The sequence below is a fragment of the Nelusetta ayraudi genome, unplaced genomic scaffold (genome assembly GCF_046127955.1).
Source record: "Nelusetta ayraudi isolate G7.1 ecotype Tasmania unplaced genomic scaffold, CSIRO-AGI_Nayr_v1 ptg000010l, whole genome shotgun sequence".
In the NCBI taxonomy this organism is placed as follows: Eukaryota; Metazoa; Chordata; class Actinopteri; order Tetraodontiformes; family Monacanthidae; genus Nelusetta; species Nelusetta ayraudi.
In genome coordinates, this window is record NW_027466060.1 from 989600 (window position 1) to 1008557 (window position 18958).

An 18958-nucleotide genomic window follows, 5' to 3' on the forward strand; every position below is an offset into this window, starting at 1 on the left:
ATTATTATTTATTTGTGTGTGGGCTTGCGTGCGCGTACGCGTGCGCGTTTCACTTTAAAACGACACTACGCTGTTTTATTATTTATTCATTAAACTACAACCACTTAAAATGTATCCAGAATGGGAATGTGCTGTTGACTGGGATGCAAGCCATAACACGTTTGTGCTGCAGTCTAAACTGCATTACACGTCATGTGGTTGTTGTCAACAGTAATTAATTGAGGTTTGGTATTATGGAATATATAAAATAAATTATGGACACCTGTTGATTATTTTTTTTTTTTTTACTTTCTCAATGCACATGTAACTGTCCCTGAAGTTGAAATTCAGGGTTGTGTTGTTCTGAGCCGTGACAATGCATCTATGGGATTTATCAGCTAAAGTCAATTTAGTTGAGACAATCGTAAGTTTATAGACTTTTGGCTATTGAAGGAGACACCAAAGATCATATCAGGCAATAGGGTGCAAAGGGTGTGATAGTGCAGATTGTAAGAGGGAGAGAAGGCAGTCTTGTCTGTACCTGCAAGGTTTTGGGGTTTGAATCCTCCGTTCAAACTGTCAGGCTTGAGTTTCCCCTAAAACCCTACTCGTCAATGTTTGCATGCAGGGTTCATCTATATACGTCATATATTTTTTTGTTGTCCTACGACGGCTCGGCATTTCCCTCAAAACAAGTGAAGGAGACACTGACGGGTTATTTCAAAGTGATGGCTGGTTTCTCCCTCCTGTGAGACAAAACTCTGGGCGTCAAGTGCCACATCCGCCGAGGCTCAGTGTGTCTGCTGCCTGCAGCGACCGACTGCTCCCACTCTTCACACTGTCGCACTGTCGTCGAGAGTTAACTACCAAACGGATACGTTGCATTCGGTTAACCAGCTGTCCAGTCGGCCCACAAAGTTACTGGAAAGACGCAGCGGCCGTGTGATTCTCTTGCTTGGTGACGTCACCATGGTGGCAGCGCAAACGCGTAGCCAAAAAAAGGACGAGGCTCTCACCAGTTGAATGAAGTAGCAGGGGTCGCTCCTCGCGAGGATGTTTTATAATTAGCTAGGGCGAGCTAACGCGGAAGGAAATTCTCACAGGGCGACCAATGGTGAGCGTAACGTAGCGGACATCGCCGTCTCGTTTTCTTTCAACGCTGTTATTTCATCTGCGGAGTCCGAGGATGTCCAAGCGGCTGCGGAACGCTGAGGTGTGCGCCGACTGCAGTGTCACAGGTAAGCGGGCGAATTCAGGAGCTGCCAATGTTAGCTGCCCTGTAATCCCAAGCATTGCTCTCCACACACCTCCTAAATAAGTCCTCTTAAATCAGATTATCACTTCAGGGCCTCGGCGGCTTTCGTTGGCCCACGTTGGGTTAATTGCGATGGACGAGCGTTGACACCGGGAGAGTTGAATAGTTGTCACACAGGTGATGAACAGCTGAAGCAGCTGCAGCTTTAAAGTGAGGAAGGAACTCGACTTAAATATTGGGGCAGGGTTTATTATTATTTTTTTTAGACCGAGCTTTTGTGATGCATAGTTCCAACATAGCCAAGTTGTTCATATTTGCAGCACCGTCTGTGTAGCACCTGCCTTTGCCTTTCCTACACCAACTCTGACTATCTTTGGATGGATCACCCAACCCTTGATTGGTCTACATTGCGACGCATACAAACAAAGTAAACATTAAAAAAAACAAACAAAAAAAAAAAAAACGTTGCCCCTAGTTGCTTTCATCAACATACATATTATTGTCTCCTTGATTCTCTAATTCTCTACTTATCTATTAAAATGATCTATTTTATTAAGGCATAAAGGAGTCAAAGTTGGAGGGGAAAACAAGTTACTGGATTTTTCCAGGCAAGCATTCTTCTATCTGCGAGTGACGAACAAGTGATAGCAGTGTCTGTGCTGTACTCAGAGGGCCCATTTATGCAGAAGTGACGTGATGTTTTCAGCAGGCACAGGAAACAAAACAGGATGCTGAGTGAGTCGACCGCACGCTTTTCAGTGCAGAAGAGATTTTATTCTTTTTTTTCTCTCTCTCTCTGATGGCTCCGCAATTTGTTGAAAGTACCAAAGCACAGCACACAGCTTGTTATGATTATGAGTGAAAGTTCCCCTCTAATGCACAGAGATAAAGTGAAGGGGATACGCGAGAATGTTTACTCTTGGACATGTTTGAGTGTCTTGTCTGTCATCGTGTTACTGAGTCTGGTGAAATCCTCCCGGGCTGCACAGCAGCTGGACCAGATTGCCCTTCAACTGCTACTGCTAGCAGTTGTTAGTGGGGTGGAATATATTTAGAATTTCAAGATGTGCGTATTAAATTTAGCAGCACGTGTTGAGGAAAGACCCGTGTCAGCACCGTATCGCAGGTCTCGGTGGAAGAGAGAGAGAGAGAGAAAGAGGGAGAGGGAAAGAGAGAAAAAAAGTGGGTGCCAGGTGCTAGAATGTGATGGCAGCTGCTCGTCCTCCACCTCAGCTGCTGCTAAGACACTCCACTGTCTGTCCTGTCATTGTGCCAGACACTCAATCTGCCTCTCAGACCATTGGCTATTTGCTTGCCTTATGAATTCAATGTATTTTTGGATTCGAGGTGCACACGTCTCGGTGTAAATGGCAGGTGGCCTGACTGTGTGCATAAAGGATGTGTACTTAATAGGTCAAGGTTAAATGCACACATTTATTTTGAGTACATTTATTTTTGTATGTCGTGAAGCCACCCAGTCGCACTTCCCCTTTTTTTCAAAATGTGCAAAATAATTGTTAACAACCTGTCTGACTCTTTAGTTTGCGTTGATGGAGGAAGCTCCCCAGCACTTCAACAATGAGGCTGAGGTGATCCAACATACAGCTGTTGCTTTTCACTTCCTCTCTGGATAATGGTTTCCCATAAACCCCCAGTCAAACAGTCCCTCCATGCTTATTATAGCTGCCTGCGTGGGCACCCTCTGGAGTTACCGTACAGTTGTGTTTTTCTGTGTAACGTCGGTGTCTCTCCCTGAGGCAGAGCATCTTAATGCAAAGAACGGCTGTGGTTTATTTTGAAAGGTTTGTTCTCTGTACCTCGGACACCTTATATCAGCCCAAATATGCTTTTCCGGTATTCTGAGCCAGACAATAAGACTTAGCGCGCAATAGTGACGATTTTGCCTGAAGAAGAAAATAAATGTGTGTGTGCCTAGTTGGCTGAAGCCACTAAAAATAATCACGTTATCATTCACCAGCCATTTGCACCCACTGTATTAGATGCACCCTGGTAGGATCAGGTCCCTTATGAAGTGGCTGCTAAGTGGGTGTTTGTTTAAGGATGGAGGTATTGTGCGCTCACAGATGCTGTTCAGCAGGCCTTGGTTGTAACCAGCGGTTATGTGAGTTCCTGTTGCCTTTCTTTGGTCACCAAGCAGTTCGACCTCTGACCCCTGACATCAGCAAGGCATTTTCCTTCACACAACTGCTGCTCGCTGGATATTTTTCTCTTCTTGGAACCATTCGCTGTCGACGCTCGAGATGGCTGTGCCAGTGTGAAAATTCCATCCGATCAGACGTCTTCTATCGGAATGAATGAGCCTTTATTTATCACTTGTACCGAAATACAGGCGTAATAGTACTCGAGTAGTATTCTCTCTTAAATTCCATGCCGTCGACTTATTTTATGGTGGGATTCCCCTGTCTTCCCTGTCAGAGCCTCGCTGGGCCTCGGTGAACAGAGGTGTGCTGATATGTGATGAGTGCTGCAGCGTTCACCGCAGCCTGGGGAGGCACAGCTCGCAAGTCCGCCACCTGACGCACACACCGTGGCCCGCCACACAGCTGCAGGTAAAAAAAAAAAAAAAAAAAACGCAGGAAAATCCTCCCCGACACAAACATTATTGCTCAGCACTCTCAGAGGATATGCTCATGATTACTGTGGATCTGAGCTACACTGTCTAGGACCAAATGAAGAACCGTTTTCTTTCATTTCATTCTCACTCTAGATGGTTCAAACATTGTACGGCAACGGCGCAAATTCAATCTGGGAGCACTCTCTCCTGGATCCCGCCTCTGTGATGAGTGGCAAACGCAAAGCCAACCCTCAGGACAAACTGCAGTGAGTCACCGCCGCCTGGGAATGGAGAAGCGCATTGCGTTCACTAGACGTTAAATTCAATAAGCAAAGAGCGATTACTGTTGAACTTTCCATTTCCAACTTGTACTGCTGCTGAGTCATTAATGAACCCCTCTCTGCCTGTTTCCTTTTAAGTCCGAGCAAATCAGAGTTTATTAAAGCAAAATATCAAATGCTGGCGTTTGTCCACCGCATGCCGTGCCGCGAGGACGACAGCTCCACAGCCAAGGACCTGAGCAAAGTGAGGAGGAAAATCAAACCAAGTTTTTGTTTTTTTTAACTCTTTTATTTCTGCCCTATATATTTATATATGTCTTTATTTTCCAGCAACTCCACTCAAGCGTCCGCACAGGGAATCTGGAGACTTGTCTGCGGTTGCTTTCCCTCGGAGCGCAGGCTAACTTCTTTCACCCCGTACGTTGCATCCGGTTGTCACTCTTGATGCCTTTGTTTTTTCCTTGGGAAGTTCACGCAGCTCACTGAGATTTGCCTCTCCAGGAAAAAGGAAACACTCCTTTGCATGTCGCCGCAAGGGCGGGACAAGTGTCTCAGGCTGAACTTTTAACGGTTTACGGGGCCGATCCTGGAGCGCCGGACAGCAACGGCAAAACCCCCATCGACTACGCACGGTCAGTCCTTCGTATTGACGTTTTGTCTCTTTTCTTTTTTAATCCATCCAAATAAGATGAAGCTCTGCAGTCTAAAGTGTGGCGCGGTGCTTTTTTTTTAAAAAACTTTGCAGGGAAGCCGGACACCATGAGCTGGCGGATCGTCTGGTGGAGGTTCAGTACGAGCTCACTGATCGGCTGGCGTTCTACTTGTGTGGGAGAAGACCAGGTCAGTAGTGAATAAACAGTCCTGCTGTCCAAGTCTCTTCATAGACGGAGAAAGACGGGCTACTGTAATAGAGCCAGACAAGACTTGTACAATACAGTTACTTAAGAAATAATAATACTATTTAGTTCCAGACCAGGTTGCCTACGTAGCAAATACAATTAATAGTCTCTTGCTGATATTCTGGGTGTAGTTTTACAATTTTCTTTATTACTAATTACTGTCATGACACTAAAGAAAATCTTATTGAAAAGTTGCCCAGTCCTACTGGACAGTTTACTCCCTCTTCCTTCTACGTGTCTACTTAGTGCAATACAATATTCCGTCCTTCATAGAAGATGCTGACACTGGCTAGTGAGGAAACATTTCTCTGATTTTTTTTATGTTGTCCCCCCCCCCCCCCCTTTCAGATCACAAAAGCGGCCAGCACTTCATCGTCCCACAGTTGGCTGACAGGTAAGAGAGCAGTAATCTCTGAAACCATAGGGTAACATAGAGAGGCTGTCTGTGTGTGGACTGACATGTTTGTAGAGCCAATAAAGACTCGGGTTAACATGCCAAAACACCATGTTTCTGCATTTCTTTCCCTGCTGTCTCTGCGTGGATAAGAAACATGTAAGTATTGTGTAGAGCTCAGCGTGCACTGAGGGCACAGCGGGGATCAGCGGGCTGCTAACCAGAGTTCTTGTCGCCCGCAGCAGTTTAGATTTGTCGGAACTGGCCAAAGCAGCGAAGAAGAAACTGCAGTCGGTGAGTGTTTGGCCGGAGCCGCCGTGCGGCGCTCTCTTTTTGTTTGGTCTCCTCCCCCTGACGTTCGTCGTTTGTGACGCAGCTCAGCAACCATCTGTTTGAGGAGCTGGCCATGGACGTGTACGACGAGGTGGACCGACGAGAGACCGACGCAGGTTGAGTAGAGAGGCGTCTCAACGTGAAAAGGTGCCAGTTGCTGTTCCACCGACGGCACGCTCAGTCCTGACGTGTCATCCGCAGTGTGGCTGGCAACGCAGAACCACAGCACGCTGGTGACGGAGACGACGGTGGTGCCCTTCCTTCCCGTCAACCCCGAGTATTCATCCACGCGGAACCAGGCACGTCCGCTCTCGGGGAACCAAATTCAAACGCTGGACTTTGTTCGGCGGCACAGTTTGCTCCGATCGACCCTGAAGTGACTTCGGTTTTCTCACTCAGGGGCGGCAGAAGCTGGCGAGGTTCAACGCGCACGAATTTGCAACTCTGGTCATCGACATATTGAGCGACGCCAAGCGCAGGCAGCAGGGGAATTCTGTAGGCAGCCCCAAGGGTCAGCAACTTTGTTGAACGCTTCCTTACGTCCCGTTTTTCCCAGCAGACTCTTGTTGTGGCGTCGCACCGGTATGTCACAGCTCTTCTGCTCTGTGCGCCACCAGACAACGTGGACTTCCTGCTGAAAAGCCTCGCCGACAGCCAGGACAACGACCAGCCGGACTACGACAGCGTGCCGTCGGATGAGGACACAGATCAAGACCTTCCCTCCAGCAAAGGCGACCGCACCAAGGTAACCTGACGCTTTCAACCGGCGTCAGGTGAGGATGACGACCACATTTGAGGAGTTATTGGGTGATCTAACCGCCCCCTCCCCCAAATCCAACCCTGAACACTGAGTGCCAGGCAGGGAGGTAATGGGTAACATTTTACAGTCCTTAGTATAGCCTGGCTGGGGATCGAACACAACCTCCCAGCCTCAAGGCGAACACACGCCTTTGTCCCCTACAGCAAAAATCTACCTTCCACTTCCGGGAAGTGAGGATCCTAACTGAACTGAGCTATAGGAGAAGAAAGAGATTTCTGACAGAGGCGTCTGTCACCTCTGTCCTTCTCCTTTTGTCTGCCGCAAAAAGAAATCTTTGCCTTCGCTTCTTCCCAAGGGAGCCTCCCACGCACCGCGTCACATCTACACCTCGCTTCCCTCGGGCGAGCTGATTTCACGCACTGAGAGCGCCGTCAGAGATCAAAATTTAAAAAAAAAACATAGGCGGTTGGCCTGGCATAGAAATCAGGTGTAGCTCGAGCTGCAGCCACTCTTGCTTCTTTTTTTCCTCTTTACTCACTTACTTTTTTTTCTTTCTTTTTCCTACTCTCGCTTGCCTGTGTGCCGTGACAATTTCCACCCACCGCCTCCTCCGCAGAGCCTGGACTCGGACCTCTCCGACAGCCCCATCACCATGCAGGAGTACATCGAGGTGAAGAACAAACTGTCCGTGTCCGAAGCCAAGATCCAGCACCTGCTGAAAGCCAACAACGACCTGAGCGACGAGCTGAGGCTGATGCAGAAAAAGGTATCAACCGTGTCGCCACAATGAGATCACTAACACCGGGGTGGGGTGGGGCGGGGTGGGGGGGTGCGGGGGAGGGGGCCACAGTGGTCAGCAGCGGGATGGCGCCCTGACGCGGAGGCCCTTTGAATGGAGGAGTCTCCGCCGTGTGGTCGGAGGAAGCTGCTGCGGCGCCCTGCCGCTCCGCCCTCTGTTCTGGCCAGCATGTTTAAATCCACAGCATCAACGATGTCCAGCGTTGCTTTTGTTATTTGTTCATTTTTGATTTGCCGTCTTTTTTTTTTTTTTATCAATAGGGTGACACCTCTTCTGTCTAATGCCACTAACACGCATGTTTCGAGGTACTGGCCGAAGGGTTTCACACCACCTTCATTGACTAACTGTACTTGTGAGTGTGTGAGTGTGCGTGTGTGCGTGCGTGCCTTGCTTCATCACCATACAATGTCTCCATGTTTTTCTGGATTTTTTTTTCTCTCTTTTTTTTGTGCGCACATGTGGTTTTGCTGAGTGAAATGTCTCACTGCTAATTGAGAACAGCTCACTGATGTCATAGCGAGAAGCTGGATTGAGCCTGTGAATACTGTGAACTGTGTTGCATCCGAGCTGCTCAGTCAGAGAGTTTACACTGTTGGGTCTGAGATTGTGTAACAAATGTTTGACCTCCTGCTGAACCCAGCTGTTTAAAAAATTATTATTATTTTTTTTTACCGTGATCCTTGATGCATGTTGGGAACTGTTACGACTGCTTTCTTTTGGCTGATTTTTGCAAAGAGCGTCAGGTGACTTGTGGCTCGGATGAACATTGACTGGCCACTGTGACTCCCCAGACAAAGTGTTTGTTGTTTTTGATGATGTGTCATTGTGTTGTGTTCAAACTAAGTCTGATTGGTCAAAAAAAAATGATTCCCCCAAAATGGACAAATACGACAAATTAGAAGACGGTAGGATTATTTTAGGACCACTTTTTAGACTTGCTGTGAAACGAGGTAGTACTTTTCAAAGAATCAATTAATGCAATGTGTTGCATTAATTGCCCCCCCCCCTACATTCCCGACCTAAACTCCTAGATTTTGCACCTTCTTGGCAGCTTCTTGTCCTCCTGATTTTCAGCCGATGCTTCCGTACTGTGACTCCATCTATGACTTGAACTGTACCTGTGAACTGCACTGAAGCTTGCTTATCACTTGCTTTGCATTTATATACAGCAGGACATATTTAATGTATAAAATCTTTCCCAAAATTGAAGCCAGTGTTACTCGCACGATTTTAGGAGAGTCCGCGACCAATCACCACTGGGGAATGTAAGAAAGTTGGTGATTTTCTTTGGAAACGTTTTGATTTTTCAGAACTAGCAATTCAATTGGCTCGACACTTTGCTGCTCCGTTTTCTAAATGTCCTCAGCTATGTTTGGTAGTAACGCTTCAAGTAGGGCTGGGCGATTTGGTGAAACTACAAAAGGTAATGGAATAAATTATTGCTAATATATTTTTATCTTTATTTTTAAAGGAAAATAGCAAACAGATTTTCCTATTGGGAATGAAGTGCTACTGAAAGATACTGTAAATCCTCCTTGGGTTTAGTAAAGTGTCAACGTTTACAGTCTTCTTGACCAAACAAAGATGAATCCCTTGGGATAATTGAAGTGAGAATAAATAAATAACATATGAATCTCCCTGTGGACAAAATGACAACTTTAACTGTCATTCACCAAACGTGACTTTCAAAATAAAAGTTTTTTCTATTATCTTGAACAACGATGAATGAATAAAGTGCAAAACTTTCACATTTTGCAAGATAAAGGAGGCGCACAGCCCGGAAGCCTCCGAGAGGAATGTCGATTTTGAGATTTTGAGATCACCTTTTCTTGACTAATGAATCCGATTTTGATTTAAAATCGATTAATTGCACAGCCCTACCGTCAAGTTGTCACAGAAGCGTTCCACATCACATCATCACAAACGTGAATATTGGGTCTCCTCTCCAAGGGAGTAACATTTAAAGGATTGACAAAAAAAATCAGATGTTTTAATGTGGGTTGGAACAGGGAGCCAAGCTTGCTTTTGCTGAGAGCACGTCGTGTGTTGCTGACCGTCTCTTCCAGCTTCAATCTCTGCAAAGTGAGAACACCTCTCTCAGGCGCCAGGTCCCAACCAATATTTATCAGAGCCCCGGCGCCTCAGACTACCCCGACCCCTGCAGCCCCTCCGCCCTGAAGCGGCGACAGTCTGCGCGGGCCAGTCGGCCCATGTCAATGTATGAGACGGGCTCAGGCCTCAAGCCCTATCACCCTAAAGGGGAGAGCCCTTTCCCTGAGGAGGCTCTTCCCACCCTGCAACCCTTCCCGCCTCATGTAAGTAAGACCTGTTCCCTGCTTTCTCTCTCTCTCTCTCTCTCTCCTTCGCCATTTCCTTCCCTCAGCTCCGTGTCCACTCTTTACCCCGTCTGCCAAACTCTCTTCCGGCCATTTTATGCGTCTTCCTTCCTCACCCGCCGCTGGGTCGCTGTGTTTTTAACTGTACATTTTAAAAACTAGACATTCCATGGCAGTCACATTTCATCTTGTCCACAAACATTTCAAATAACTCCATCGTCCTGTGTTACTGGTGTTTTACTGGGTTGCTTGTTGTACACTGAAGCCGATGCTGTTATTCTGTTTTTTTTTTTTTTCTTCTGTGTTTTATGTTGATGAAGCATTAAAACTACCAATACAAATACCCCGTGTTTTTTGTAGTGCATGATGATTTCACCTCTTTCTGTTCTGGCTTTGATTGGAAGTATGTCATATTTGACCCTGTCTAATACTGTGGAGCTAGTTTTGTTTCTCCACTCCACCACCCACCACCCGCCTCCTGATTTTCAGACACGTTTTCTTCTCCTGGACAATGAACACAGAGAGGAAACGGTCGAGAACGCAGGAAATGAAGGAGGACAATGAGCTATAGAACAAACCAAACTTTATTCCTTGCTGTTTAAAAACTGATTCCGCCCTCTTGAAACTAATATTTAGAAACTAAACAGCCATTTGATTACACTAATACTAATTCTATTAGCCACCTTCACATAGTTTATTTGTGATACCAGGAAAAAGCGTCTAAAGTGCTTTTAAGTTCCTTTTTGAAAATTTTATTTAAAGTTGAAAGACTCCCTCAACTGTGATCTAAACCCTGTCTTTAGACACAAAGGGGCCCACTTGTGACCACATCTTCATCACTCCCCTCATTTCCATCCACCCTGTCCTGGTCCAAGGATGAAATTACTCAAAAGGTTAAGTACATCCTCGCGCGGCCCACTTCTAGGGGCTCGGCAAAGCCACTCGGGAGGCCTTTCATTTCTCACACACACTCCTCACGTGGCTCACTCCCCTTGTCTGCTGCTACTCATCCTCACTGCATGGGCCGACCGACCCCTCCCGGGCACCTTCACCTTCTTCGGCCTCTATCGTCCTCATCCCTGACACAACGACTAAATAGGTGAATAACAACACAAGTTGTGCTTCTTAGTGCAGCAGTTGCCATTTCTAATGTGCGCTCTGTTTTGCTCCAGGCACCTGCAATGCTCAGTATTAACTGTAGAAATGTCACTTTTTCGTTTTGTTTTTTTTTGTTGTTTTTTTTTTTTAAAGAAAATTTATAAAAGCAGGACTTGCGGATGATCTTGTTCATACAGTTTCCTCTAACAAATACTCGGCCCCCTTTCCTCCAGCAGCCTCCTCTCACTCCTGACATTCTCAGGTAACCAAGCATTTATGTTCAAAAATAGAACAAAAAAAAAAAAAAAATCAAGAATCAAATTATTCCATCTTTTATCTATCTTTTGTTAAACTGACTGAAAACAAATGTAAGTATGTCGGTCAGTCGCTTTCCTTGCGCCCGTCTCCTTGGCAGTTAGTTGTGACAGCTGCATTATTCACTGGCGGGATTCAGACCATCGGCTCAAGTTGAGGTGATGCGTAAACTAACGCTGCCCAGTCTGTTGAACTAACCCTGCACTGAATGGTTGACACTGATGATGTGCTCTTGCTTTGCAGCTACAGTGGCTGAGTCATGTGCATTGCTTTCACTGGTTCATACTCCTGTCTGACATGCAGTGTTTGGGTGGGTGGATGGGGCACTGTGCAATATATACATTTAGTTTTTATTGAGTTTTTTTTAGAACTCATATGTTCGGTGTGTTTTATTTATAAGATTGGGCCCTGATTTCTCATGTTGGAGTTGTTGTTTTTTTTATGCCTTTTGTGATCCCTCCAGGCGTCAAAATTAGAGAAGCAGAGCAGCATGCCGGAAAGTGACTATGACAACACCTTCAATGAGTCAGAGATGGAGGATTCAGGGTAAGAAAATCACCCCGGCATGATGGTTTGTAATGAAGGAGTGGCTACAAGAAATACAAGAGGGCTCCTTATTGATTGGACAGTTTCAAATATCTATAAATAAGTGCAAAAGAAATAGCAAGAAAGACAATTCAATTCCTTCTTTTTGGCTGGAAGTTTGTGTCGGAGAGGGAGGCTGAGGAGCAGCGGCTGGCTGGGGGAGGGCAGCTCCATCCCGGAGCTGGATGACCTGGAGATGGAGTCAGACCCGGCGCTTCCCAGCACAGAGGACGTCATCCGCAAGACGGAGCAGATTACCAAGAACATCCAGGAGCTGCTGCGAGCCGCCCAGGAGAACAAACACGACAGGTCAGCCACGTCAGGATCCAAAGTCTCTTCATCGGTTTCATCTCCAGCTGCTCCGGGTCTCTTCTGGGCCGACGGCCACAGCTCTGCTCTGTGTAGTTCCGCGTGCGTCGCCCAGTGTTTTTCCATTAGCCTTCACCCTTGGCCCTCACTCTTTTCCGCTGCTATGACCCGCCCCTGTGTCACTGTGTCCCTGCCCCTCCCTCCACCCCTCCCTGCCTCCCCGCCGATGGAACAGACCGTGCGAGCGAAGCGAAGGTGTGCGTCGTCTCAGGCACAGCCTCGGATGTTTCAGCACGCTGGTGCCCTGGGCCGAGAAGGCCCCCCCTCCCCTGCAGCCACTCGGCCTCCGGCCCCCTGATCCCGCCTCCTGGTACTCTGGCCTCTGTCCCTGCCTCCCAGGCACAGTTTTCTTTTCCTTTCTGTCACGAAGCGTCCCGACTCACCCTCTTGGCCTTTCTCCTCCTCTGTTAACTGGTGTGCTGTGTTCTAGAAGCCTCACCTTTATTCCTCAGCGACTCACTGGCTGCAACAACATGCAACTCTGCAAAAGTTGCGCCTTTGCACGGCGTTGCTTTTATGAGATTCTCTGTTTGATGTAACACATTTGCAGGTTGGTTGCTGTTCCTGTGGTGTGTGGCGCAGCTTGCTACTTACAATGCTAAAAACAAACAAACAAAAAAAGGAGCATGATGGAAGCTGACCTGAAACCAGAGATGTTAACGCACAGTGTGATGTAAACACTGTAAAGCATCGGCGCCCTTGAGAAAGTTTAAAAGCATGGCGGAAGCTCTTTGATGAAATGAACTACAACACCATCATCGTCATGTGGGATTATTTTGTGCTCACAGCTGAATCTCTCTTCCTCACAGCTTCATACCCTGCTCAGAAAGAATACATGTGGCTGTAACTGAAATGGCGGCACTCTTTCCCAAGGTATGAAAACGACAACAAAAAACAACAACATCATTTTAAGGTGAATAGCAAGTTGCAAATGTCTATTCACATTATTTCCTCTCTGTGTGTGCAGAAGCCTCGCTCAGACACTGTTCGAGGCTCTCTGCGCTTGTTGACTTCCAGTGCGTTTCGGCTTCAGAGCGAGTGCAAGAAGGCGATGCCGTCAGAGGGCGGCCCAGGACCGGACATGCAGCTGGTCACCCAGCAGGTCATCCAATGTGCTTTCGATATTGCCAAGGCAGCAAAGCAGCTTGTTACCGTAACGACAAAGGAAAATACCAACTAACGGCACTTCCCAGGCTGCAAAGCCGCCGGCATCTCAGTTCTGTTTTTTTATTCTCTATTTTTTTTAAGTTTGTTTTGTGGTATGTGCATGTATTGTTTGGGGATTTTTTTATGCATTAATATTGACAATGTTTAAAGCCAACCTTGAACTGTCTGAGAATCGCAGCCTTACGTAGAGAGAGAGACAAGGCTGCAGCAGCACAATCTATATTGGGGCTAAAATGAGTACAAATCATGTTAAAGCAGCTTGTTGGCCACTGAGCGCCAAACACACTGAAATTACCTATTCATGTAAAACAATCTGCATTAGTAAATAAAATGAATCAATCTTTTTGCCAGGAGAAGTAAAGCACAGAACAATAAAATCCACATGATCCTGATGATCATCATCAGTCCAAAGACAGACAAGGATGCTAAAAAAAGAAAAAGCCATATTTTCATTAAATGCTTTTGCTAACACTGTAGCCAAAGGGACTTCCTTCCATTAATTGTGCTGTGTAGTAATCATCACAGGATAAACTGTCATCTCCAAAACACAAAATGATCCTGTTGGTAACTTCCATTAAATATAACAGACTTAAAGGTGACGACAATGTCAAGAAAAGAACACACAAGATAGGTTTGACAATTTTAACATTTTCCTGGAAAATAAAATACAAGAGGTGAAATATTACGTTTTTCTGAGCCAAAAGCACAACCTGCGTTGGCGTCACATATCATTGACCCCAGAAGCTCAAGAGTTTTGGATCGCTAGAGAAAAAGCCGCCTACTGTCTCAAATGCTGTTGAATCAACAAAGCAGCGGGACTGAGTTCACTACTGGTCCAGCGTTTAGTCATCTAAGCGGAAAGACAATAAAGGACCTGAAGAGACTGGCTTTTCACAACTGTCATGCCAGACCGTAATGAGGTAAGATATTGTAGCGTAACATCTAACCAACCCATGAGAGGCTCAGCACTAGAACAAGTTACACAACCACTACCAAAGCTGACTCATGGCTGCGTCGTCACACTATTTTTTTTTTTTTTTACTGTCACACGCAAGTGTCCTCGCCTGACATGTCTCCCATCTCAGCTCTGAAAATATGTGAGGAGTTGTGTCCACCCGGCCACCAGCACAACACATAAGTGAGGCAAGAGTGTGACACCTGCTGACCGGGAGGTGTAAAACTGTCCCCCTTCCATTGAAGCACACTTTGTAGCTCAGTAACATATATTGCACTTAAAGGAGCAATTAAGCGGGTTTCTGCCCTGTCCAGTAGTCTAGCTATCTACGTGTACCTCCGTGTGATGTCGGTGAACACGCTTGTTCAGGGGCCCAGTCGCAAGTTCTTCACCAGCGCCGCTGATGTATTTGGTTCAAATGATTCTGTGCACTTCACACACGCTCTTCCGCGCCGTGTGCCATTGCTGTGTTGGTGGTGTTTATTGCTAGCAGCCGCATTGTGTCCGAGTCCCATGTTATTTGTGCTATGTTCACTTCAGTAGCTGCCAGTTTGGTGTGTAATTGCGCAGCATTGGAATGGAGCTGTAGACGTGTCTTCTGTGTATGTGCAACGTGGCGTTCGCTGTCCCTCTCGATCCGATCAAGGTATTGTCCCTCTCTGTGCTTGAATGTGGTGCGGGGGGGTCGTACTGTATGTGATGAAGCTGTCGGGGTGCACCTTGGATAAATAATTATTTTCTAAATAAACTTAATTTATAACAATGGCTTGATTTGTGTGTTCTGTTTCTTCGTACTTGTCATGTTTGATATTCACTATCTGCAGTAAACGCACTTCTCTTGTCTCTTTTGTTAGTTTTATTTGGAAAGTCAACAAATTCAAAGAATGTACAGCTACATACATTTACCGACAACCGGCAATAAAATACATGGCCCCGGGCACACCAATGAATGGTTCACTCTTTCATTAAGTGTCTAATAACCTCTACAGCTGACATGTTAGAATGTGGGTGTTGGGGAAAAAAATACCCAAGTAGCTACATCACGCAGATCTTTTTGGTTGTCAGTCTGGCAGGTTTCTCACGTCCAGGCAGATCGAGGTCTGCCGCCAGTCTGGAAAGCATGAAGATTGTGTTAATCAGAGGGCATGCTGGGACTTGCAATTCAAACACCATCACTGGCTTCCTGCTGCACTGAACCTTCGTCTCACCTTCTCCTGGTGGCCGTTTGTGGACACCCTCTGCATTTCCAGCCTCAGCTCTTCCTCCTCCTCCTCTTCATCCTCCTGGATCCGGCGAGCTTCCGTGTCCTCCTCCTCCTCCTCGTGCTCCATCTGTTCTTGGCGCTGTTCAACCTGCAGTCAACATGTACGCCACAGTGTTGTTCCTGGCTGCTGTAGCTGTGAAAAGGGGACGAGGCTCCTCTATGCTGTGCTAAACCCGAGTGCTCACCTCCTGCATCCGTGAAGCAACGTGCTGCTCCTCTTGCTCCCTCTGGTGGCGCCTGGCCTCCCTCTCCAGCTCCAGGCGCTGGATCAGCTCCTCCCGTTCCTTCAGTGACTCCACCTGAGCCTCGCGGTTCTTCTGCATCTTCAGCTTCAGCTGCTTCCGCCTCTCCCTGAGCACCTGAATGGGAGAGAGAGGCAGTTTGGTGACACTTTCAGAATCCCACTGGGTTGCACTTTGACCCCTGATGCACTCACCTCGTGCATTAGCTGCTCTCTGGCTTTGACCTCTTTCTCCCACTGTGCCTCTCGTTTCGCCCACACCCGCTGGGCCTCCTCTCTAGAGGTGGATCAGGTTGAGGGGGTTTGTCGTTGAGGAAGAATCCACGTCTTCGTGCGACCGAATCTCGGCGCTCACCTGTGTAGCGTGTCAAACTCGGCCTCCCTCTCCCGCTCCAGCTGAAGCTGCTCTTCAATCACACGCTTCATCCAAGCGGCGTCTGCGATGACCCTCTCCCTTCGCTCGGACTCCGTCCTCCTGCCATCCTGCCCCTCTGACAGCAACCTTGCCAGGATCTTACGGTCACACTCCTGGTGAATGCAGAGGGTTTTAGAAGGGTGTTTGAGACGGGCAGGTTTGACTGCGTGATAAACACAATGAAGTGAACTCGGACTCACCAGCTCCTCTTGCACTTGCTGCGCTCTGCGCTTCAGCTGAGCCCGATAGTGCCGCTGTAGAAAATGCCTGAGGGCGCGCAAGACTACAGTAGTGAATCCTTGTGTGTCTCCAGAGTTAAACATCATCCTAATTGCAATCTGTCAAAGAAAACCTTCTTTTACCCAATTTCAGAGTCTTTTCGCTTCTGCTCCACCGCTCTCCTTTGATCCGCGAGCTTCTCCAGCTCCTGCTGCTTCAACTGCAGGGCCTCCTGCTCCTTTTTCAGATGAGCTGACTGACAGAGAGGAAAGAATGAACATTTAGAAAGACAATTCTGTTTTTACACAAGAAACTCTGCTCCGTATTCAGCCACACCTCCTCTTCCCTCAGCTTCAGCTCTTCCATCTGTTTGCGAAGTTCTTCCTCTCTCGCTTGCTCCTTTTCCTCCTTTCTCTCTGCCATCTTCATCCTGTCAGGAGCCTCCCCTTGTGTCCTCTCGCACTCCTTGTCCAGGGGTTTCTCCTTCTGGTCGGTCTCATGTTCCTGTAAGTTTGTTGTGAAAGCAACTAGAACTTATCAGCCACCAAAGCTGCATTCCCGGAAAAAAAGGATTAAAGCAGGAGTTTATACTGTGCTGACACATCTCGTGCACTGTTTTATTAAATATCAACAACATATAGTTGGTAGATTACAACACTTTTTTTTTCTTCTTCACCTGTGAACGACCATCAAAGCAACAGCATAAACAAGAAGCCAGGCGGTTGTGATTAATGTCTCACCTTTTTCCTCTGGGATATCTCCTCCTGCCACGGGCTGATAACATGATCTTTATGAAATGCTGACTCGCCCTGTGGACAGAATAAAACAGTGAGTAGTGAGACAGTAGCAGAGACGCTGATAAACCTGACCTGCAGCAGGAAATAAAACCCCTAACATTTTATTCTCAAACAGGACTCAGGCTAACAACAGAAGTCACAGAATATCAGCTTCACAAGCCCTATAAGGTTCCAGATCAAGTGTTTGTCTGGGGAAGGAAAAGAGTGTCGGTTGATGCACTGGATGCAGAAACAGAGCCGAGAATGAGCTAACGGCAGCTCAACGGCACGGTGTCACTTCTGTTTAGACCTGCTCACCTTTGGCACCTCTGAGTTGTTTTCCCCCCAACAATCGTTCAGCAGCCCTCCAACGTGCTGTGGATAAATGGGGAGGAAAAATAAATGTTTTGCCCTGAGGGCAATGCAGCGTTTTAGCAGGGCGGAGAAATGGCAAACCTGCTTCCTTCGGTCCTCTCTTGCAGAACGGATCGCCTCTTTTTCCTGCAGCCGCTGCCCTTCTAACGCTCTCCTGTCAGCCATCAATTCCTTCAGCTCTGCGTCGTGTCGCTGTTCCTCCTCTTGAAGCATGGCCCTCAGCCGGCTCCTGCGCTGCTCTAACCTGGCAATCTTCTCTTCCTCCTGGCTCCTTCTCTGATAAGCCGACATACTGAGAGCAAACACAGAGCAAGGGATTTGATTGTGTTTATGCGGCATCTGTATTGACATTGAAATTGTGAGCACACAACACACCGACCAAAAAACTACTATGCATTCCAAGACATTTTTTCATCAAAATTCCACTGATGATAACAAGTGAATTTACCTCTTTTGGTAGGACTGAGTGGAGCTCCACGCCACCTGTCTCTCAGTGCGGACGTTCATCTCTTTCCAGTTCCGAGCATGCAGCTCCCACTGCTCTCGGTCACGGGCCGCCTGCTCTCGATGCCTGACCATGTGTGCAGCCAGCACCCGGGACCGGCTGGGCGGACGACCCTGGAGGCTTGGCAGGGCCATGGAGCTGGAGCTGGGGCATGGATCAGCATTCATTTTAAGTAATTGGAGCAAACAGAACAACTCTGAAATGTTCCTTATACTATGTGTTTTAGTGCCTGCATGAAATGAAAAGAGGAGATCGCTCTATCCAACAGCCAGCTGATATCTTGTTTTACACTAAATGTATTTCGGCTCTTTGCCTGGCTGTGCTAAATCCTCTTCCATTGCCTTTTATTGTTTTTCAGACACTTCTGGAATGGATTTTCCTTACCTGAGGGAACCCTGATACATTCATTGCTTTAATGAGAGAGATGATAGAGGTGTGCCTCGCCTTTAAAAGGATGAAAATTACAGTGGTTCGCGTGATTTGTCATCAAACCACATACATCCAAGATCCCAGTAATAAGATCCACAGTACTTCATTTTCTGTTTCGAGCTAACTCCATGATTATTTTTGATTAAAAATAGATAAATCAATACACACGGTCTGCTAAAATGAACGTATTTGAAACCAGCACAGACAAGGAAAGGCTACCTATGTTTCTACACTAAAACTGGAACAAAGGGAAACAAAAACATTGCACTGTCCAAAAAGCGGCAGAATCCAAAGTTACGAATTTAATCTCGGGATGATTTAGCTGAAAAAATATACTCACATTATTCCGAAGTGGTGAATTCAGTTTTTAATATTTTGATTTTTAAATTTTCACAAATTCAGTCAAAAGATTCTTACTACTAGAAAACGGTTGTCACTGCAAGATGCGCCGAAAACTTCCTAGTTACCACCCACACTACGGAAAGTCGAGAGGGTCAATGAGTTTGTCGAAAGCGAAGCGTTTATTCTTAAAAAAGCGAAGCACCCTTCGTGGAATCGTGTTTATTCCACGAAGTGTTTATTTTTACTTTGTTTTAAACCACTTTCTTTAGATGCTTCACAAGGCTGGATGTTT

The 18958-nt window shown here is 46.7% G+C and overlaps 2 protein-coding genes and 1 long non-coding RNA gene across 7 annotated transcripts; 2 read left to right on the forward strand and 1 right to left on the reverse strand.

Moving 5' to 3' along the window:
* Positions 1-784: 784 nt before the first annotated feature.
* On the forward strand, positions 785-14865 carry git2a (G protein-coupled receptor kinase interacting ArfGAP 2a). Of its 2 annotated transcripts, XM_076019529.1 has the most exons (20): positions 785-1217; positions 3671-3804; positions 3963-4075; positions 4229-4334; positions 4421-4507; positions 4592-4722; positions 4836-4930; positions 5338-5383; positions 5626-5677; positions 5760-5832; positions 5918-6015; positions 6116-6227; positions 6334-6461; positions 7093-7242; positions 9342-9590; positions 10415-10504; positions 11488-11570; positions 11727-11918; positions 12788-12851; positions 12946-14865. In XM_076019529.1, exons 1-20 carry the CDS (start codon positions 1166-1168, stop codon positions 13156-13158), a joined length of 2268 nt encoding a protein of 755 aa, XP_075875644.1. In that variant the 5' UTR covers positions 785-1165; the 3' UTR covers positions 13159-14865. The 2 variants fall into 2 exon arrangements, with proteins under 2 accessions (XP_075875644.1, XP_075875646.1); XM_076019531.1 differs by lacking the exon at positions 10415-10504 and having other exon boundaries at positions 786-1217.
* A 68-nt stretch (positions 14866-14933) lies between these two features.
* On the reverse strand, positions 14934-18816 carry tchp (trichoplein, keratin filament binding). 4 transcript variants are annotated; one of them, XM_076019527.1, is made up of 13 exons: positions 18665-18816; positions 17839-18039; positions 17472-17682; positions 17334-17390; positions 16980-17048; positions 16576-16743; positions 16383-16495; positions 16221-16287; positions 15961-16133; positions 15801-15882; positions 15550-15723; positions 15309-15452; positions 14934-15211 (listed from the first exon to the last, which is right to left on the reverse strand). In XM_076019527.1, exons 2-13 carry the CDS (start codon positions 18027-18029, stop codon positions 15179-15181), a joined length of 1482 nt encoding a protein of 493 aa, XP_075875642.1. In that variant the 5' UTR covers positions 18030-18039; positions 18665-18816; the 3' UTR covers positions 14934-15178. The 4 variants fall into 4 exon arrangements, with proteins under 4 accessions (XP_075875642.1, XP_075875641.1, XP_075875643.1 ...); XM_076019526.1 differs by having other exon boundaries at positions 18280-18816; XM_076019528.1 differs by having other exon boundaries at positions 18742-18812.
* Positions 16929-18371, forward strand: LOC142884080 (uncharacterized). Its single transcript, XR_012926119.1, has 3 exons — positions 16929-17067; positions 17851-18067; positions 18254-18371. It is a non-coding gene; the product is annotated as an uncharacterized LOC142884080 (long non-coding RNA).
* Positions 18817-18958: the final 142 nt, after the last annotated feature.